This window comes from Tachyglossus aculeatus, chromosome 5 (assembly GCF_015852505.1).
Source record: "Tachyglossus aculeatus isolate mTacAcu1 chromosome 5, mTacAcu1.pri, whole genome shotgun sequence".
Classification (NCBI taxonomy): Eukaryota; Metazoa; Chordata; class Mammalia; order Monotremata; family Tachyglossidae; genus Tachyglossus; species Tachyglossus aculeatus.
This window is the reverse complement of record NC_052070.1, coordinates 7,168,649-7,187,868: the sequence shown is the minus strand read 5'-3', so window position 1 is coordinate 7,187,868 and position 19,220 is coordinate 7,168,649. Positions and strand designations below refer to the sequence as shown.

Below are 19,220 nucleotides of genomic sequence, written 5' to 3'. Positions count from 1 at the left end.
AGGGGAGGAAGTGTTAGCCTGCAAACGTTCAGAGGAAGCTAAGAGAGTAATGGGTGGATAGTCGCTCATCAACAGCGTTTGGCACATAGTTGGCGCTTAATAAATACCATTATTACTATTATTATTATTTGCTTGAAGTATTCCCAAGCGCTTAGAACGGTGCTTTGCACACAGTAAGCACCCAATAAAGACGATGGATCGAAACAGCACTTTTCAACAGGGCTCCATGGCGTCAGGAAGTGTAAATATTAGCTATTTTTGAGCAGTTCTTTGGATGAGTTGAATACCCAGACTTCAAGCAAATAATAATAATAGTAATAAAGGTATTTATCGGTTATTAAATAAAAAGAACCAAAACACATTTGAACCCCAACCCTGCTCTTGGTATGTCAGTCATGTTCATCAATCGACACGGCAGAGGCGGTGGAAATTGTCTGTCTGTTTTTATATTGTCCTCTCCCAATCAATCAATCAATCAATCATATTTATTGAGCGCTTACTGTGTGCAGAGCACTGTACTAAGCGCTCGGGAAGTACAAGTTGGCAAATGAGAAACAGCTGAATTTGACATTTTTCCTCGTCTGGAGAAGTGGCGAAGGAGGGGAGGAAGTGTTAGCCAGCAAACGTTCAGAGGAAGCTAAGAGAGTAACTGGTGGATAGTCGCTCATCAGCAGCGTTTGGCGCATAGTCGGCGCTTAATAAATGCCATTATTACTATTATTATTATTTGCTTGAAGTATTCCCAAGCGCTTAGAACGGTGCTTTGCACACCGTAAGCGCCCAATAAAGACGATGGATCGAAACAGCACTTTTCATCCGGGCTCCGTGGCATCAGGAAGTGTAAATATTAGCTGTTTTTGAGCAGTTTGGTGAATAAGTTGAATACCCAGACTTCAAGCAAATAATAATAATAGTAATAATGGTATTTATTAAGCGCCAACTATGTGCCAAACGCTGTTGAGGAGCGACTATCCACCCGTTACTCTGTTAGCTTCCTCTGAACGTTTGCAGGCTAACACTTCCTCCCCTCCTTTGCCACTTCTCCAGATGAGGAAAAATGTCAAATTAAGCTGTTTCTCATTTGCCAACTTGTACTTCCCGAGCGCTTAGTACAGTGCTCTGCACACAGTAGGCGCTCAATAAATACGATTGATCTCATTCTCTCCTCCTGCCTCTCCTTCTCGCTCCCTTTTTTTTTTACCTCTTATTTCCCTCATCTTGGGTGTCTTTTATTCGTGTTTTTTCCCCTATGTCGTCTTCCTTTGCATTTTGAATAATAAGAAGACTCTTCCAAGCGCTTAGTTCAGTGCTCTGCACGTAGTAGATGCTTAACAAATACTATAATAATAATAATGATGATGATGATGGCATATATTAAGCGCTTACTATGTGCAAAGCACTGTTCTAAGCGCTGGGGAGGTTACAAAGTGATCAGGTTGTCCCACGGGGGGGATCACAGTCTTCATCCCCATTTTACAGATGAGGTAACTGAGGCACAGAGGAGTTAAGTGACTTCTTAGCGTATTCATATTATTATTATTATTATTATTATTATTATTATTATTATCCAGAGAAGAAGCATGGCTCAGTGGAAAGAGCGAGGTTACAAGGTGATCAGGTTTTCCCACCGGGGGCTCACAGTCTTAATCCCCATTTTACAGATGAGGTAACTGAGGCATAGAGGAGTTAAGTGACTTATTAGAGTATTATTATTATTATTATTATTATTATTATCCAGAGAAGCAGCATGGCTCAGTGGAAAGAGCCCGGGCTTGGGAGTGAGAGGTCGTGGGTTCTAATCCCGGCTCCGCTGCTTGTCAGCTGTGTGACTTCGGGCAAGTCACTTCTCTGAGCCCCAGTCACCTCGTCTGTAAAATGGGGATGAAGACTGTGAGCCCCACGTGGGACACCCTGATCACCTTATATCCCTCCCAGCGCTTAGAACAGTGCTTTGCACATCGTAAGCGCTTAACAAATACCATCGTCATTATTATCATGCGACTTGCGCAAGGTCACACAGCAGATCAGGGCGAGATTAGAACCCAGATCCTCCAACTCCCAGGCCTGTGCTTTTTCCACCAGGCCACGCTGCTTCTCCTTTCGGTTATCACCTTTTCCCCCTCTTTACTACTAATAACGATGGAATTTATTAAGCGCTTACTATATGCCAAGCGCTGGGGTCGATACAGGGTGATCAGGTTGTCCCACGGGGGGCTCACGGTCTTCATCCCCATTTGACAGATGAGGAAACTGAGGCCCGGAGAAGTGAAGCGACTTGCCCAAAGCCACCCAGCCGGCAAGCGTCGGAGCCGGGATTTGAACCCACGACCTCCGACTCCCAAGCCCCAGCTCTTTCCACTGAGCCACGCTTCATTCTTCCAGTCATTCATTCAGTCGTATTTATTGAGCATTTACTGTGTGCAGAGCACTGTACTAGGCGCTTCCTTTTCTTCTGGTTTCCATCCCGCTCTCTTTGTCTTCATCAGTCGTATTTATTGAGCGCTTACTATGTGCAGAGCACTGTACTAAGCGCTTGGGAAGTCCAAATTGGCAACATATAGAGACAGTCCCTACCCGGAAGCAGCGTGGCTCAATGGAAAGAGCCCGGGCTTTGGAGTCAGAGGTCATGGGTTCAAATCCCGGCTCCACCAATTGTCAGCTGGGTGACTTTGGGCAAGTCACTTCACTTCTCTGGGCCTCAGTTCCCACATCTGTAAAATGGGGATTAAGATTGTGGGCCCCCCGTGGGACAACCTGATGATCTTGTAACCTCCCCAGCGCTTAGAACAGTGCTTTGCACATAGTAAGCGCTTAACAAATGCCATCATCATCATCATCATTTGCCTCAGTTTCCCTTTCTCGTCGTTAGGATACGGTTTCCAAAGTTGCTCTGTGAATTATATGTGATTTTTGGACTCTGAATCTTTTACTGAATATGTTACTAACATTTTCCTCTCCCTCCTCTAGAATTTATTGTGATTCACAATGGAATCATCACCAACTACAAAGATTTGAGGAAGTTTCTGGTAAGGGGATCGGGAAAAAAACCAAATATTGACTCTCGAATCACTTCCCAATCGAAGAAGTCGGGAAGAGGGCTAGTCGAAGGCAGCGGATTCATTGTCGTATTTATTGAGCGCTTACTATGTGCCGAGCACTGTACTAAGCGCTTGGGAGAGGACAACACAGCAGGATCACGAACACACTCCCCGCCCACAAAGGGCTTATTAAATTTCAGCAGTCATCAGTCAATTAATGGTATTTATTGAGCGCTTACTATGTGCAGGGCACTGTACTAAGTGCTTGGGAGAGTACATCATGGCAATATCACAAACACACTCCCCTCCCACAACAGGCTTATATTCTAGAGGAAGAACTCACAGACCAGAGGGTGAAAATTAAATTTCCGCAGTCATCAGTCAATTAATGGTATTTATTGAGCGCTTACTATGTGCAGAGCACTGTAGTAAGCGCTTGGGAGAGTACATCATGGCAGTATCACAAGCACACTCCCCGCCCACAACGGGTAGAGGAAGAACTCCCAGTCCGGAGGGTGGAAATTAAATTTCAGCAGTCATCAGGCAATTAATGGTATTTATTGAGTGCTTACTGTGTGCAGAGCACTGTACTAAGCGCTTGGGAGAGTACAACACGGCAATATCACAAACACACTCCCCTCCCACAGCGAGCTTATATTCTAGAGGAAGAACAGTCCAGAGGGTGGAAATTAAATTTCAGCAGTCATCAGTCAATTAATGGTATTTATTGAGCGCTTACTATGTGCAGAGCACTGTACTAAGCGCTTGGGAGAGTACATCATGGCAATATCACAAACACACTCCCCGCCCACAACGGGTTTATATTCTAGAGGAAGAGCTCACAGACCAGAGGGTGGAAATTAAATTTTAGCAGTCATCAGTCAATTAATGGTATTTATTGAGCGCTTACTGTGTGCAGAGCACTGTACTAAGCGCTTGGGAGAGTACATCATGGCAGTATCACAAACACACTCCCCGCCCACAACGGGCTTATATTCTAGAGGAAGAACTCCCAGTCCAGAGGGTGGAAATTAAATTTCAGCAGTCATCAGTCAATTAATGGTGTTTATTGAGCACTTACTAGGTGCAGAGCACTGTACTAAGCGCTTGGGAGAGTACATCATGGCAATATCACAAACACACTCCCCGCCCACAGCGGGCTTATATTCTAGAGGAAGAACTCACAGACCAGAGGGTGGCAATTAAATTTCAGCAGTCATCAGTCAATTAATGGTATTTATTGAGCGCATACTATCAATCAATCGTATTTATTGAGCGCTTACTGTGTGCAGAGCACTGTACTAAGCGCATGGGAAGTACAAGCTGGCAACATATAGAGACGGTCCCTACCCAACAGTGGGCTCACAGTCTAGAAGTCTACTATGCGCTTAGAACAGTGCTTGGCACATAGTAGGTGCTTAACAGATACAATCATAATAATTATTATTATTATTGTTATTATTGTTATGTGCAGAGTACTGTACTAAGCGCTCAGGCGAGCACAATACAACAGAATTAGCAGGCACATTCCCCGCCCACAACAAGCCTTCAGTCAAGAGGTTTATGGGCTTACTATGTGCCAGGCACTGTACTAAGCGCTGGGATGGATACAAACTAATGAGGTGGGACCCATGGTCGTGATCCCCATTTTCCAGAGGAAATAACTGAGGCCCAGAGAAGTGAAATGACTTATCCGAGGTCACACAGCAGGCAGGCGGCGGAGCCGGGATTAGTCCGGTGCTCTGCCCACAGTAAGTGCTCAATAAATACGATTGAATCATCATCAATCGTATTTATTGAGCGCTTACTATGTGCAGAGCACTGTACTAAGCGCTTGGGAAGTACAAATTGGCAACATATAGAGACGGTCCCTACCCAACAGTGGGCTCACAGTAAGTGCTCAATAAATACGATTGAATGAATGAATGAATGGCTACCAGCTCTGCACGGGGCTCTCCCAGGCGCTTAGTACAGGCCTCTGCACACAATAATAATGATGATGGTCTCGATCCCCATTTTCCAGAGGAGATAACTGAGGCCCAGAGAAGTGAAGTGACTTATCCGAGGTCACACAGCAGGCAGGCGGTGGAGCCGGGATTAGTCCGGTGCTCTGCCCACAGTAAGTGCTCAATAAATACGATTGAATGAATGAATGAATGGCTACCAACTCTGCATGGGGCTCTCCCAGGCGCTTAGTACAGGCCTCTGCACAAGGTAATAATAATAATAATAATAATGATGATGGTCTCGATCCCCATTTTCCAGAGGAGATAACTGAGGCCCAGAGAAGTGAAATGACTTATCCGAGGTCACACAGGAGGCAGGTGGCGGAGCCGGGATTAGTCCGGTGCTCTGCCCACAGTAAGTGCTCAATCAATACGATTGAATGAATGAATGAATGGCTACCAACTCTGCATGGGGCTCTCCCAAGCGCTTAGTACAGGCCTCTGCACACGGTAATAATAATAATGACGAAGGTCTCGATCCCCATTTTCCAGAGGAGATAACTGAGGCCCAGAGAGGTGAAATGACTTATCCGAGGTCACACAGCAGGCAGGTGGTGGAGCCGGGATTAGTCCGGTGCTCTGCCCACAGTAAGTGCTCAATAAATACGATTGAATGAATGAATGAATGGCTTCCAGCTCTGCATGGGGCTCTCCCAGGCGCTTAGTACAGGCCTCTGCACACAATAATAATGATGATGGTCTCGATCCCCATTTTCCAGAGGAGATAACTGAGGCCCAGAGAAGTGAAATGACTTATCCGAGGTCACACAGCAGGCAGGTGGCGGAGCCGGGATTAGTCCGGTGCTCTGCCCACAGTAAGTGCTCAATAAATGCGATTGAATGAATGAATGAATGGCTACCAACTCTGCATGGGGCTCTCCCAGGCGCTTAGTACAGGCCTCTGCACACGGTAATAATAATAATGATGATGGTCTCGATCCCCATTTTCCAGAGGAGATAACTGAGGCCCAGAGAAGTGAAATGACTTGTCCGAGGTCACACAGCAGGCAGGTGGCGGAGCCGGGATTAGTCCGGTGCTCTGCCCACAGTAAGTGCTCAATAAATACGATTGAATCATCATCAATCGTATTTATTGAGCGCTTACTATGTGCAGAGCACTGTACTAAGCGCTTGGGAAGTACAAATTGGCAACATATAGAGACAGTCCCTACCCAACAGTGGGCTCACAGTAAGTGCTCAATAAATACGATTGAATGAATGAATGAATGGCTACCAGCTCTGCATGGGGCTCTCCCAGGCGCTTAGTACAGGCCTCTGCACACGGTAATAATAATAATGATGATGGTCTCTATCCCCATTTTCCAGAGGAGATAACTGAGGCCCAGAGAAGTGAAATGACTTATCCGAGGTCACACAGCAGGCGGGTGGTGGAGCCGGGATTAGTCCGGTGCTCTGCCCACAGTAAGTGCTCAATAAATACGATTGAATCATCATCAATTGTATTTATTGAGCGCTTACTATGTGCAGAGCACTGTACTAAGCGCTTGGGAAGTACAAATTGGCAACATATAGAGACAGTCCCTACCCAACAGTGGGCTCACAGTAAGTGCTCAATAAATACGATTGAATGAATGAATGAATGAATGGCTACCAGCTCTGCATGGGGCTCTCCCAGGCGCTTAGTACAGGCCTCTGCACACAATAATAATGATGATGGTCTCAATCCCCATTTTCCAGAGGAGATAACTGAGGCCCAGAGAAGTGAAATGACTTATCCGAGGTCACACAGCAGGCAGGTGGCGGAGCCGGGATTAGTCCGGTGCTCTGCCCACAGTAAGTGCTCAATAAATACGATTGAATCATCATCAATCGTATTTATTGAGCGCTTACTATGTGCAGAGCACTGTACTAAGTGCTTGGGAAGTACAAATTGGCAACATATAGAGACAGTCCCTATCCAACAGTGGGCTCACAGTAAGTGCTCAATAAATACGATTGAATGAATGAATGAATGGCTACCAGCTCTGCATGGGGCTCTCTCAGGCGCTTAGTACAGGCCTCTGCACACAATAATAATGATGATGGTCTCGATCCCCATTTTCCAGAGGAGATAACTGAGGCCCAGAGAAGTGAAGTGACTTATCTGAGGTCACACAGCAGGCAGGCGGCGGAGCCGGGATTAGTCCGGTGCTCTGCTCACAGTAAGTGCTCAATAAATATGATTGAATCATCATCAATCGTATTTATTGAGCGCTTACTATGTGCAGAGCACTGTACTAAGTGCTTGGGAAGTACAAATTGGCAACATATAGAGACAGTCCCTACCCAACAGTGGGCTCACAGTCCAAGTGCTCAATAAATACGATTGAATGAATGAATGAATGGCTACCAGCTCTGCATGGGGCTCTCCCAGGCGCTTAGTACAGGCCTCTGCACACGGTAATAATAATAATGATGATGGTCTCGATCCCCATTTTCCAGAGGAGATAACTGAGGCCCAGAGAAGTGAAATGACTTATCCGAGGTCACACAGCAGGCAGGCGGTGGAGCCGGGATTAGTCCGGTGCTCTGCCCACAGTAAGTGCTCAGTAAATACGATTGAATGAGTGTCTACCAACTCTGCATGGGGCTCTCCCAGGCGCTTAGTATAGTCCTCTGCATTGAGTAATAATAATAATGATGACAGTATTTGTCAAGTCACTTCACCTCTCTGGGCCTCAGTTCCCTCATCTGTAAAATGGGGATTAGGACGGTGAGCCCCACGTGGGACAACCTGATTACCCTGTATCTACCCCAGCGCTTAGAGCAGTGCTCGGCATATAGTAAGCGCTTAACAAATACCACAAGTATTATTATTAAGTGCTTAGTATGTACCAGGCACTGTACTATGCGCCGGGGTGGATACAAGATCATCAGGCGGGACACAGCCCCCGTCCCACATGGGGCTCACGGTCTCCATCCCCATTTGGGAGAAGCAGCGTGGCTCAGTGGAAAGAGCCCGGGCTTTGGAGTCAGAGGTCATGGGTTCAAGTCCCGGCTCCGCCATATGCCTGCTGTACACCGTAAGTGCTCAATAAATACGATTGATTGATTGCTGTGTGACTTTGGGCAAGTCACTTAACCTCTCTGTGCCTCAGTTCCCTCATCTGTCAAATGGGGCTGAAGACTGTGAGCCCCCCGTGGGACAACCTGATCGCCTTGTAACCTCCCCAGCGCTTAGAACGGTGCTTGGCACATAGTAAGCGCTTAATAAATGCCATCATTATTATTATTATTATTTTCCAGAAGAGGGAACTGAGGCCCAGAGAAGTGAAGCGACTTGCCCAAGGTCACCCAGCAGACAAAGGGCGGGGACGGGATGAGAACCCATGACCACCTTCCTCTGTCTCCCCCTTTTAGACTGTGAACCCACTGTTGGGTAGGGACCATCTCTAGATGTTGCCACTTTGTACTTCCCAAGCGCTTAGTACAGTGCTCTGCACACAGTAAGCGCTCAATAAATACGATTGATTGATTGATTCTTACTCCCAGGCCCGGGTTCTACCCACTAGGTCACACTGCTTCTCTAGAAAACGCTCAATAAGTACAGTTAGTTGGCTGTTTGCCCACTGTTGGGTAGGGCCTGTCTCTATATGTTGCCAACTTGTACTTCCCAAGCGCTTAGTACAGCGCTCTGCACACAGTAAGTGCTCAATAAATACGATTGATTGATTGTTTGGAACGTCCTTGTAGAGGAGGGGAGTTAAAAGCACTCAGATGAACGCGCACACTCAGGGAAGTATATTTCCAGAAAATTGCGTGTGCACACAAACACACACCCCATTGTGAGCCAAATACAGGGAGCAAGCGTGAACTCAGACCTAATAATAATAATAATAATAATAATAATAATGTTGGCATTTGTTAAGCGCTTACTATGTGCCAAGCACTGTTCTAAGTGATCAGGTTGTCCCACGGGGGGCTCACAGTCTTAATCCCCATTTTCCAGATGAGGTCACTGAGGCTCAGAGAAGTGAAGTGACTTGCCCAAGGTCACACAGCAGACATGTGGCGAAGCCGGCATTCGAACCCACGACCTCTGACTCCAAAGCCCGGGCTCTTTCCACTGAGCCATGCTGCTTCTCCTACCTAGGAAAGCCCCAACATTTAGGAAAACATAGATAATCATCATCATCATCATAATCATCAATCGTATTTATTGAGCGCTTACTGTGTGCAGAGCACTGTACTAAGCGCTTGGGAAGTACAAATTGGCAACATATAGAGACAGTCCCTACCCAACAGTGGGCTCACAGTCTAAAAGGGAAACCTAATAATAATAATAATGTTGGTATTAAGCGCTTACTATGTGCAAAGCACCGTTCTAAGCGCTGGGGTCGTTGCAGGGTAATCAGGTTGTCCCACATGGGACTCCCAGTCTTCATCCCCATTTTCCAGATGAGGGAACTGAGGCCCAGAGAAGTGAAGTGACTTGCCCAAAGTCACACCGCTGACAAGCGGCAGAGCCGGGATTTGAACCCATGACCTCTGACTCCAAAGCCTGGGCTCTTTCCACTGAGCCGCGCTGCTTCCCCCGTGATAATCCGTAATCATCAATCGTCATCATCAATCGTATTTATTACCTAATTACCTAATGATAATGATGGTATTTGTTAAGCGCTTACTATGTGCCAAACACTGTTCTAAGCGCTGATAATCATGATGGCGTTTATTAAGCGCTCACTCTGTGCCAAGCACTGTTCTAGCACTGGGCGGGAGGGGGGCGCGTACAAGATAATCGGGTTGTCCCACGGGGGGCTCACAGTCTTCATCCCCATTTTCCAGATGAGGTCACTGAGGCCCAGAGAAGCGAGGTGACTTGCCCAAAGTCACACAGCTGACAAGTGGCGGAGCTGGGATTAGAACCCGCGACCTCCGACTCCCGAGAGCCACAGAAAACATCCGAGAAGCAGCGTGGTTTAATGGAAAGAGCCCGGGCTTGGAAGTCGGAGGTCATGGGTTCTAATCCCGGCTCCGCCCCTTGTCTGCTGGGTGACCTTGGGTAAATCGCTTCTCCTCTCTGGGCCTCAGTTCCCTCATCTGGAAAGTTCATTCATTCAATCGTATTTATTGAGCGCTTACTGTGTGCAGAGCACTGTACTAAGCGCTTGGGAAGTCCAAGTTGGCAACATCTAGAGACGGTCCCTACCCAACAGCGGGCTCACAGTCTAGAAGGGGGAGACAGACAACAAAACAAAACATATTCACAAAATAAAATAAATAGAATAAATATGTACAAGTAAAATAATTAGAGTAATAAATACGTACAAACATATATACAGGAAAATGGGGATGGACACTGTGAGCCCCCCTGGGGGTAGGGACTGCGTCCAACCGACTTGCTTGGATCCACCCCAGTGCTTAGTACAGGGCCGGTCACATAGTAAGCGCTTAACAAATACCCTAATTAATTTGCCAAATCAATCAATCGTATTTATTGAGCGCTTACTGTGTGCAGAGCACTGGACTAAGCGCTTGGGAAGTCCAAGTTGGCAACATATAGAGACAGTCCCTACCCAACAGTGGGCTCAAAGTCTAGAAATATAAATGCATAAGTACATAATTTGAGAACTGCTGTATGAACAGCCCCACCAATTCACTCATTCATTCGTTCCATTGTATTTATTGAGCGCTTACTCTGTACTAATCGCTTGGAAGAGTACCGTACGCCAACAGACGCAGTCCCTGCCCACAACGATCTCACACTTACTACGTAGAAAGGACTTTATTAAGCACTGGCTCAGATACGAGATAATTAGCTATCAAAGATTTTTTTAGGGATAATTGTGGTATTTGTTAAGCTCTTACTACGTAAAAAGGACTGTACTAAGCACTGGCTCAGATACAAGATAATTAGCTATCAAAGATCTTTTTAGGGATAATTGTGGTATTTGTTAAGCGCTTACTATGTAAAAAGGACTAATAAGCACTGGCTCAGATATAAGATAATTAGCTATCACATCTTTTTAGTGATAATTGTGGTATTTAAGCGTTACTACGTAAAAAAGACGGTACTAAACACAGGCTCAGAGGTCCCTCACAGTCCAGAGATGGAGACAGACGTGAATAGACATAAATAGAGAGAGGCCCACACAGATGTACAAGCGCTTAAACAGTGCTCTGCACAGAGTAAGCGCTCAATAAGTACGATTGAATGAATGACAGCATCTGACATACACACACACACGCAACCACAGAAGAAAGCACAAGAAAGCTCTCCATGGCCATAGAAATCACCAGAAAAAAGGAGCACTTCATTCAATCATTGCCGTATTTATTGAGCACTTATTGTGTGCAGGGCACTGTACTAAGTGCTTACACTTCACATTGGTACACACCCATTCATTCACACACATCAAAAAAAATCACAGAAGCCTATCAGGGTAGCAGAGGGGAGGATTAATAAAAAATAGGGTGGGCCAAGAGTGGATATTCGGAGACTAACTCAGAAGAATCAACCAGTTGTGTTGTTTCTTTTTTTTTTCCAATCGTATTTATTGAGCGCTTACTATGTGCAGAGCACTGTACTAAGCACTTGGGAAGTATAAATTGGCAACATATAGAGACAGTCCCTACCCATCAGTGGGCTCACAGTCTAAAAGGGGGAGACAGAACAAAAATAATATTTTTTTATTTAATTTATTTATTGAGCGCTTACTACGTGCCAGACACTGTACTAAGCGATGGGGTGGATACAAGGAAAGCGGGTTGGGCCCAGTCCCTGTCCCACGTGGGGCTCACGGTCTCGATCCCCATTTTCCAGATGAGGTCACTGAGGCCCAAAGAAGTGAAGTGACTCACCTACGGTCACCCAGCAGACACGGGACAGAGCCGGGATTAAAACCCATGACCTCATTCATTCATTCATTCATTGTCGTATTTATTGAGCGCTTACTTTGTGCAGAGCACTGTGCTAAGCGCTTGGAAAGTACAATTCAGCAACAGATAGAGACGCTCCCTACCCAACAACGGGCTCACAGTCTAGAAGGAATCTTATGATTCCCAAGCCCGGGATCTACCCACTCGGCAGAGCTGGGATTAGAACCCGAGTCCTCCGGACTCTCAGATTGGGAAGAGAAGGCATAATAATATTAATAATAATTATATAACAATATAATATACACAATATATAATCATATATAATAATTATAATAATATTATGTAATAATAATTAATAATAATAATAATAATATTACTACGTGTAATAAGGCCAGGAAAATACACCTCCTGAAAGATGCAGGTTTCTCAGGCTCGAGATAATCGTTCTTTCGGTGTCTTCTAGACTGTGAGCCCCTCGTTGGGTCGGGACCGTCTCTATATGTTGCCAGCTTATACTTCCCAAGCGCTTAGTACAGTGCTCTGCACCCAGTAAGCGCTCGATGTCTCTATGTGTTGCCAATTTGTACTTCCCAAGCGCTTAGTACAGTGCTCTGCACATAGTAAGCGCTCAATAAATACGATTGATTGATTGATTGATAAATACGATTGAATGACGATAAATACGATTGAATGAATGAGTGAATAAAGACGCCGAGGTCGGGAGAGATTCCGTTCGTGCAATCCTGAGACGACGCTGGGTTTGGCCGACGACAGTTGGGAAGCAGTGACTGATTTTTTTTGGATGTTTTTCTGGTTTTCCCAAACAGGAAAGCAAGGGCTACGATTTTGAATCCGAAACCGATACCGAGACCATCGCCAAGCTGGTCAAGTACATGTATGACAACCGGGAGAGTGATGACATTAGTTTCACCACCCTCGTGGAGAGAGTAATCCAACAACTGGTATTTCTTCCAAATATTCCTTCCACGCGCTTACTACGGAAAAAGGACTTTTCAGTGATAATTGTGGTATTTGTTAAGCGCTTACTACGTAAAAAGGACTACACTAAGCCCTGGCTGAGATACAAGATAATTAGCTATCAAAGATCTTTTTAGGGATAATTGTGGTATTTGTTAAGCGCTTACTACGTAAAAAGGCGTTTACTATGTAAAAAGGACTCTATTAAGCCCTGGCTCAGATACAAGATAAGTAGCTATCAAAGATCTTTTTAGGGATAATTGTGGTATTTGTTAAGCGCTTGCTACCTAAAAAGGACTGTACTAAGCACTGGGTTAGATACAAGATAATTAGCTATCAAAGATCTTTTTAGGGATAATTATGGTATTTGTTAAGCGCTTACTACGTAAAAAGGACTGTACTAACCACTGGCTCAGATACAAGATAATTAGCCATCAAAGATCTTTTTAGGGATAATTGTTGTATTTGTTAAGCGCTTACTACGTAAAAAGGACTGTACTAAGCACTGGCTCAGATATAAGATAATTAGCTATCATAGGTCTTTTTAGTGATAATTGTGGTATTTAAGCATTACTACGTAAAAAAGACTGTGCTAAGCACTGGCTCAGATACAAGATAATTAGCTATCACATCTTTTTAGTGATAATTGTGGTGTTTAGGCATTACTACGTAAAAAAGACTGTACTAAGCCCTGGCTCAGATACAAGATAATTAGCTATCAAAGATCTTTTTAGGGATAATTGTGGTATTTGTTAAGCGCTTACTATGTAAAAAGGCGCTTACTAAGTAAAAAGGACTCTACTAAGCCCTGGCTCAGATACAAGATAAGTAGCTATCAAAGATCTTTTTAGGGATAATTGTGGTATTTGTTAAGCATTTATTATGTAAAAAGGACTCTACTAAGCCCTGGCTCAGATACAAGCTAATTAGCTATCAAAGATCTTTTTAGTGATGATTGTGGTATTTGTTAAGCCCTTAAGTACGTAAAAAGGACTGTACTAAGCCCTGGCACAGATACAAGAGAAGTAGCTTTCAAAGATCTTTTTAGGGATAATTGTGGTATTTGTTAAGCGTTTATTACGTAAAAATGACTCTACTAAGCCCTGGCTCAGATTCAAGATAATTAGCTATCAAAGATCTTTTTAGGGATAATTGTGGTATTTGTTAAGCACTTACTACGTAAAAAGGACTGTACTAAGCACTGGCTCAGATACAAGATAATTAGCTATCAAAGATCTTTTTAGGGATAATTGTGGTATTTGTTAAGCGCTTACTACGTATAAAGGACTGTACTAAGCACTGGCTCAGATACAAGATAATTAGCTATCAAGATCTTTTTAGTGCTAGTTGTGGTATTTGTTAAGCGCTTACTACGTAAAAAGGACTAATAAGCACTGGCTCAGATATAAGATAATTAGCTATCACATCTTTTTAGTGATAATTGTGGTATTTAAGCGTTATTATGTAAAAAAGACTGTACTGAGCACTGGCTCAGATACAAGATAATTAGCTATCACATCTTTTTAGGGATAATTGTGGTATTTAGGCGTTACTGTGTAAAAAAGACTGTACTAAGCACTGGCTCAGATGCAAGATAATTAGCTATCAAAGATCTTTTTAGGGATAATTGTGGTATTTGTTAAGCACTAACTATGTTAAAAAGGCGCTTACTAAGTAAAAAGGACTCTACTAAGCCCTGGCTCAGATTCAAGATAATTAGCTATCAAAGATCTTTTTAGGGATAATTGTGGTATTTGTTAAGCATTTATTACGTAAAAAGGACTGTACTAAGCCCTGGCTCAGATACAAGATAATTGGCTATCAAAGATCTTTTTAGGGATAATTGTGGTATTTGTTAAGCGCTTACTACCTAAAAAGGACTGTACTAAGCACTGGCTCAGATACAAGATAATTAGCTATCAAAGATGTTTTTAGGGATAATTGTGGTATTTGTTAAGCGCTTACTACGTAAAAAGGACTCTACTAAGCCCTGGCTCAGATACAAGATAAGTAGCTATCAAAGATCTTTTTAGGGATGATTGTGGTATTTGTTAAGTGCTTACTACGTAAAAAGGACTGTACTAAGCACTGGCTCAGATACAAGATAATTAGCTATCAAAGATGTTTTTAGGGATAATTGTGGTATTTGTTAAGCGCTTACTACGTAAAAAGGACTCTACTAAGCCCTGGCTCAGATACAAGATAAGTAGCTATCAAAGACTTTTTAGGGATGATTGTGGTATTTGTTAAGTGCTTACTACGTAAAAAGGACTGTACTAAGCACTGGCTCAGGTACAGGATAATTAGCCATCAAAGATCTTTTTAGGGATAATTGTGGTATTTGTTAAGCATTTATTATGTAAAAAGGACTTTAGTAAGCACTGGCTCAGATACAAGATAATTAGCCATCAAAGATCTTTTTAGGGATAATTGTATTTGTTAAGTGCTTACTACGTAAAAAGGACTGTACTAAGCACTGGCTCAGATATAAGATAATTAGCTATCATAGATCTTTTTAGTGATAATTGTGGTATTTAAGCATTACTACATAAAAAAGACTGTGCTAAGCACTGACTCAGATACAAGATAATTAGCTAGCACATCTTTTTAGTGATAATTGTGGTATTTAGGCATTACTGTGTAAAAAAGACTGTACTAAGCACTGGCTCAGATACAAGATAATTAGCTGTCAAAGATCTTTTTAGGGATAATTGTGGTATTTGCTAAGAGCTTACTACGTTAAAAAGGCGCTTACTACGTAAAAAGGACTCTACTAAGCCCTGGCTCAGATACAAGATAAGTAGCTATCAAAGATCTTTTTAGGGATAATTGTGGTATTTGTTAAGTGTTTATTACATAAAAAGGACTCTACTAAGCCCTGGCTCAGATACAAGATAATTAGCTATCAAAGGTCATTTTAGTGATAATTGTGGTATTTGTTAAGCGCTTACTACGTAAAAAGGCGCTTACTACATAAAAAGGACTCTACTAAGCCCTGGCTCAGATACAAGATAATTAGCTATCAAAGATCTTTTTAGTGATAGTTGTGGTATTTGTTAAGCGCTTACTATGTAAAAAGGACTTTACTAAGCACTGGCTCAGATACAAGATAATTAGCTATCAAAGATCATTTTAGTGATAATTGTGGTATTTGTTTAGCGCTTACTACCTAACAGCACTTATTCCGTGCCCAGTACTGTACTAAGCTCTAGGTGGATACAAGATAATTAGATTGGACACTGTCTAGTAACCCAAGATACACTTGCATCGCCTGTCTTCGATCTGTCAGTGGTATTTATTGAGTGCTTACTGCCACTGTAGTAGTCGTCCACCTGCTTTCAAAATGGTTACTGTTCAATATTCGGTCTTAGGTGTCCGTTTAAGAATTGGTCATTCATTAGATCGCGAGACCCACCTCTGACAGCGCCTAGCACACAGTAAGCGCTTAGTTGTATTTATTGAGCGCTTACTGTGTGCAGAGCACTGTACTAAGCACTTGGGAGAGAACAATAGAACAAGATAAGAGACATTCCCTGCTCACGAGCTTTTAGACGGGGAGACAGGCATGAATAGAAATAAAGCAGTGTGGCTCAGTGGAAGGAGCCCGGGATTGGGAGTCAGAGGTCATGGGTTCTAATCCTACCTCTGCCGCTTGTCGGCTGTGTGACCTTGGGCAAATCACTTCACTTTTATGGGCCTCAGATACCTCATCTGTAAAATGGGGATGAAGTCTGTGAGCCCCACGTGGGACAACCTGATTACTTTGTATCTACCCCATCGCTTAGAACAATGCCTGGCACATAGTAAGCGCTTAACAAATGTCAGCATTATTATTATTTTTATTAATAGTAATTCATTCATTCATTCATTCAATTGTATTTATTGAGCGCTTACTGTGTGCAGAGCACTGTACTAAGCACTTGGGAAGCCCAAGTTGGCAACATATAGAGACGGTCCCTGCCCAACAGTGGGCTCACAGTCAAGAAGGGGGAGACAGAGAACAAAACAAAACATATTAACAAAATAAAATAAATAGAATAAATATGTACAAATAAAATAAATAGAGTAATAAATACATACAAACATATATACATATATACAGGTGCAGCTCCTCAGTGATAATAACTGTGTACCCCACGTGGGACAACCTGATTACTTTGTATCTACCCCATCACTTAGAACAATGCCTGGCACATAGTAAGCGCTTAACAAAAACCAGCATTATTATTATTATTATTAATAGTAATAATAACAATATAATAATAATAAATAAATGACAGATACAGACGTAAGTGCTGTGGGGCTGAGCAGGGCTTAGTAATAATAATAATAATGATGGCATTTATTAAGCGCTTACTATGTGCAAAGCACTGTTCTAAGCACTGGGGAGATTACAAGGTGATTAGGTTGTCCCATGGGGGCTCACAGTCTTGGCACAGACTGTGATTGATTGATTGATTGATTAAGTGACTTGCCCAAAGTCACACAGCTGATAATTGGCGGATTGATGAAGCTCTGTCGACCTCTATCTCATCACCGACCCCAGGCCCACGTCATCCCCCAGGCCCGGAATGCCCCCAATCCCTCTGCCCATCCGCCAAGCTCACTCTCTTCCTCCCTTCAAAGCCCTACTGAGAGCTCACCTCCTCCAGGAGGCCTTCCCACACTCAGCCCCCTCCTTCCTCTCGCCCTCCTCCCCCTCTCCATCCCCCCCCGCCTTACCTCCTTCCCTTCCCCACAGCCCCTGTATATATGCATATATGTTTGTACATATTTATTACCCTATTTATCTTACTTGTACATATTTATTCTACTTATTTTATTTTGTTAATATGTTTCTGTTTTGTTCTCTGTCTCCCCCTTCTAGACTGTGAGCCCATGGTTGGGTAGGGACCGTCTCTAGATGTTGCCAACTTGGACTTCCCAAGTGCTTAGTCCAGTGCTCTGCACACAGAGCAATAAATACGATTGAATGAATGAATGAATCATTCAAAATAAATAGAATTATAGCTATAATCACGTCATTAATCAAATAAGTAAGAGTAATAGATATGTACAAATATACACAAGTGCTTGCCCCCTCCTCCCTCCCCTCCCTTCTGTCCTTGTCCATCGCAGCCCGCACCCTCCGCTCCTCTGCGGCCGCTCACCTCCTCACCGGGCCTCATTCTCGCCCGTCCCGCCGTCGACCCCCGGCCCCCGTCATCCCCCGGGCCCGGAATGCCCCCAGTCCCTCTTCCCACCCACCAAGCTCGCTCTCTTCCTCCCTTCAAAGCCCTACTGAGCGCTCACCTCCTCCAGGAGGCCTTCCCACACTCAGCCCCCCTTTCCTCAGCCCCCCACTCCCTTCCGCGTCCCCCTGACTTGCTCTTTTGGCTGTTCCCCCCCACCCAGCCCCACCCCACTTACATCCATATCTGTCATTTATTTATTTCTATTGCTGTCCGTCTCCCCGCTCTAGACTGTCAGCTCGCTGTCAGCCGAGAATGGGTCTGTTTATTGTTGCATCGCCCTCTCCCAAGCGCTTAGTCCAGTGCTCTGCACACAGTAAGCGCTCAGTAAATACGACTGAGTGAAAGAATGAATGAATTAAGACTTCAGAATTAAAGACTGAGCCCCTTCCTTCCTCTCCCCCTCGTCCCCCTTCCATCCCCCCCCATCTTACCTCCTTCCCTTCCCCACAGCACCTGTATATATGCTTGTACATATTTATTACTCTATTTATTTATTTTACTTGTACATATCTATTCTATTTATTTTATTTTGTTAGTATGTTTGGTTTTGTTCTCTGTCTCCCCCTTCTAGACTGTGAGCCCACTGTTGGGTAGGGAACTGTCTCTATATGTTGCCAACTTGGACTTCCCAAGCGCTTAGTACAGTGCTCTGCACACAGTAAGCGCTCAATAAATACGATTGATTGATTGAAGGCAAGGCCTCTTGGAGGAGCTGGGCTTTCAGGAAGGCTTTGAAGGTTGGGGAGAGTCATCGTCTGTGGGATTAGAGGCCAGAGGCAGGACGTGGGCCGGGAGTCGGTGATGAGATAGAGGTCGTCATCATCATCATCAATCGAATTTATTGAGCGCTTACTATGTGCAGAGCACTGTACTAAGCGCTTGGGAAGTACAAATTGGCAACACAATTTCTATCAACACAGGGTCGATAGAGCTTCATCAATCCGCCAATTATCAGCTGTGTGACTTTGGGCAAGTCACATAATAATAATAATAATAATGATAATAATAATAATGTTAGTATTTGTTAAGCGCTTACTATGTGCAAAGCACTGTTCTAAGCGATCAATCAATCAATCGTATTTATTGAGCGTTTACTGTGTGCAGAGCACTGGACTAAGCGCTTGGGAAGTACAAGTTGGCAACAC

The 19,220-nt window shown here is 43.9% G+C and overlaps 1 protein-coding gene across 2 annotated transcripts in view; it reads left to right on the top strand.

Annotated features, from left to right (window-relative positions):
• The window catches only part of GFPT1 (glutamine--fructose-6-phosphate transaminase 1), a 173,714-nt gene that overhangs the window by 58,524 nt on the left and 95,970 nt on the right, over positions 1-19,220 (top strand). For both annotated transcript variants that reach the window (XM_038746851.1, XM_038746852.1), the window contains exons 5-6: positions 2,968-3,026; positions 12,691-12,825. In XM_038746851.1, the coding sequence (XP_038602779.1) occupies positions 2,968-3,026; positions 12,691-12,825 (194 nt within the window). The remainder of the gene's footprint in view (positions 1-2,967; positions 3,027-12,690; positions 12,826-19,220) is intronic.